Source organism: Melampsora larici-populina (assembly GCF_000204055.1).
Source record: "Melampsora larici-populina 98AG31 unplaced genomic scaffold MELLAscaffold_70, whole genome shotgun sequence".
NCBI classification, from domain to species: Eukaryota; Fungi; Basidiomycota; class Pucciniomycetes; order Pucciniales; family Melampsoraceae; genus Melampsora; species Melampsora laricis-populina.
In genome coordinates, this window is record NW_006768834.1 from 212,388 (window position 1) to 215,688 (window position 3,301).

Consider the following 3,301-nt stretch of genomic DNA (forward strand, 5'->3'; position numbering starts at 1 on the left):
CCATTTATTACCGCACCCAAAGGACTAGAACGAAAAAATGGATAGACTTTCTTTTTTTCTTCATGTGTGTAAGGTCCATACATTCTCTTCGCTTCTATTTCTCTAATGATTGATTTGTTTATCTTTTCTGATGCTAACAAAGATGACGTATGATTATCCGGCACCTGACTGTACTGGATAGCACCAACTGTATTGGATGATACTCAACCCTGTTTCATCCAATAGCATTGGAACACAGCCCTTTGGAATTAATTAGAAACATAGATGGTCCTATAGCCACATAAAAATATCTCTAAGTCCTTTCTTTTTAAGGGGGGGGCCTTGCCCCCCACACGCACCAAGCTACAATCTCACCACCTCACATTTATTTCTTACCACTCAAACAAAACTCTCACTACCTCACATTCATTTCTTACTACTCAAACAATAAAATTACCACCCAAACAAAATGTTACTACTCAAACAAAAATCTTACTACTCAGAAAAAAAATCTTACCACTCAAGCAAAAATCTTACTGCAAGAAAAAAAATCTTACAGCTCAAACAAAAATCTTACTGCACAACAAAAAATCTTACAGCTCAAACAAAAATCTTACCACTCAAACATATATCTTACTACTACAGTGTAAATCTTACTAACAAATTAAAAACTCCCTACTTCAGTTCAAATCTTACTACCCAAGTTCAAAATTTACCGGTACAGTCAAAAACTTACTATCAAAAAGACATTTTACTACCCAAGTCTCAGTCTTACTACGCAAGTCTCAATCTTCCCACCACAAGGGGGACTCATAACCTAACATCCATATGTTACCCTTTCAAGTATCTCAGCATCCATATTGATCAAGATTCCTACTTCACATAACTCTCATAACCTACCACCTCTAGTAATACACCGTGATCTCAAACCACTATTGAATCAACTCGGCCATGCCCACGCGACCACCAGGCAATCGAAGGAACCAACCACCTTCAGGCTCGCAAGATCAATCATCTGCTTCAAAAGGCCGGTTTCCCATTCTCACCACTACTGTACGCCAACGCAGGATAGCTGAATATCAGTCTCAAGCAGCCAACAAGCGGCCCAGCAACAAACGAGCACACCTCGATGATGCAGAATATACCAACGACCACAATGAAGAAGAAGAAACTGAACCCGAACTAGGCCAACAAGCAACCACTGAGACCACTGAGACCACTGAGATCACCCCAAACAGGACCAATTATCACGACCTAGGACTGGAATGGGGTCACGCACGAGCCAAGAAATACCTCACAAGCCTCAAAGTCCCCAAAAAAACTGGCCCTCAGGTAATGGCCTCTTTGAGGCACAGGCCCTTCAATCGCAATACGAGCTAGACAAAACAATGCTCTGTATTGCTTTGAAGGTCAGCAGGAGAGTCCTTGACGAAGGTCTGTGAGTAATGTATTTCATCATCAAGGATTTGCTATTCAAAGTTTTCAAGACACTCATTGACCCTTCCAAAACAGATTAGAAGGACCGGTCGCACGTGAACCCAATATGTACAACAATTATCAAACTTACAGTATTGTTGCGACCTTGACTCCAAGTAAGTAGATACATATTCTCACCCATAGTTAATCATCAATGTGCCGTTTTTAATCTCTATCCTCCTTCCCTTTTGATGTAGTGCCACAGAAAGGTGTCTCTGAGGGCTTTCGCCAACGCAACCAAATTGTAGGTTTGATGTGGTCAACATACACTGAGTCCCAACAAGAGGTCTTCACACCACGGCTCTTTGAACACCTCTGTGTGGCCACAAGCAAGGCCTATGCACTCACTCAAACGCTGCTGGGGATTTCTCCATCTCTTGCTATTCAAGAACCTTCTAAAGATATCCCGAAGTCTGGACTTGAACCGTTAACCCAGCAAGAACTCAAAATCCATGTACCGGTCTTCAAAGGGTTGGTCAATGTACAGAAAGTTGCCCGCGACCTCCACCAGGGAAGACTCTGGAGACACAGTGGCAACTCAACCAACCGTTCATCCGAGCAACTAATGAAGCACAAAATTGACAAGGTTGTCCGTCAGGTAAGTTCATTCACTGTATTCTGCCAATTGTCAATCAAGTACTTACTTTGCTTTATCAATCAAGCTTAACGTTTTGAATAATCATTTTAACTTACAATTCCACCTATTGCTCGCATGTTGGAACCCGGATACCTCCACTGCCCGAGCCTTATTCCAGGTGGAGTATACGTCGTGTCCAAGATGGGCTCGGATGCAAGAGAAAAAACACCTTCTTGAGTTTTTCACCTTTGAATCCACCAAGGCCCCATCACATCTCCGTGCGCAAAGTCAGACCCCCAAGCCTCAATCAGAATCCGCCGCCCAACAAGCCAAAAAAAGAGCCGAGCTAGCCAAGGCCCTCAACAATTTAATAGGTGAGAGCCTTTATTTCGCCCTTCCACCGACTGTTGCGCTGAACCCACATGTTTTGGACAATCAGTCCCCTACCTTCGAGGGGGTTACCAGGGGAAAGGTGATGCCCACCCCAAGTGTTCAAACCTGACTGAAACTTTTCAAAAGAAGGTCTTCCGAGGAGACATTGCTCTCAATTTTCATCGAACCTCTGACAGCAAGGTCACTGACCTAATGATATCCAAGGGGCCCAGCTGTCTTACAAACAATGAAGTCGATGCCTGGCTGAACGATACCAAATCAAATGATTACACTATTGTCAAGTCGGACAAGACACCAGAGAAGACCAAAAAGAACGTGAAGACCAAGAAACATGGCAATAGACACGCATTGACTGCTGAAGAAGCTGCCCTAGACAATGAGGCAATATCCGAATCCTCAAAATGCCACCCAACACTTGACCCAACTCTGCAATTGGCTGATGCGCAAAATCAGGAGGAGATTACAGAGCAGAATTAGATCATAATAACAAATAATGTTTTTGAAAATCGAGTGAACTACATGCCTTTTGTTTTCATCTGGAATCATAAAACCTGGCTTCCTCTTTACTTCACCAACCAGTCAATCTTGGAAGTATTCAAGATCTAATTTTTTTCAAATGCTTGTTCCATCATCACGGCTTCCTCATCTTTATCATTTGAGAAGTTTCTTTCATTGTTGTAGTGTTGTGTTTGATTGACAGGCAATGCCAATTGAAACAGATCTGCGTCATGAACACAACAAAGAGTCCGATAAGTGAGTGAGAGAACCAAGGGGATGGCAGAAAAGATACACCTTTGTTCGAGATATGGTCTTTGATCTCTCGATTGATGATTTCAAAGAGAAACCTGTCTGTCTGACTTTTTCTGAACACCGCGA

At 42.7% G+C, this 3,301-nt stretch overlaps 1 protein-coding gene across 1 annotated transcript; it reads left to right on the top strand.

Moving 5' to 3' along the window:
• Positions 1-930: 930 nt before the first annotated feature.
• MELLADRAFT_68615 (uncharacterized protein) lies at positions 931-2,902 on the top strand (the record flags this gene model as incomplete). Its single annotated transcript, XM_007417239.1, has 6 exons — positions 931-1,311; positions 1,335-1,417; positions 1,492-1,571; positions 1,653-2,053; positions 2,118-2,406; positions 2,472-2,902. The coding sequence occupies 6 exons, from the start codon at positions 931-933 to the stop codon at positions 2,900-2,902; spliced, it is 1,665 nt and encodes a 554-aa protein (XP_007417301.1).
• Between the last annotated feature and the right edge of the window lie 399 nt (positions 2,903-3,301).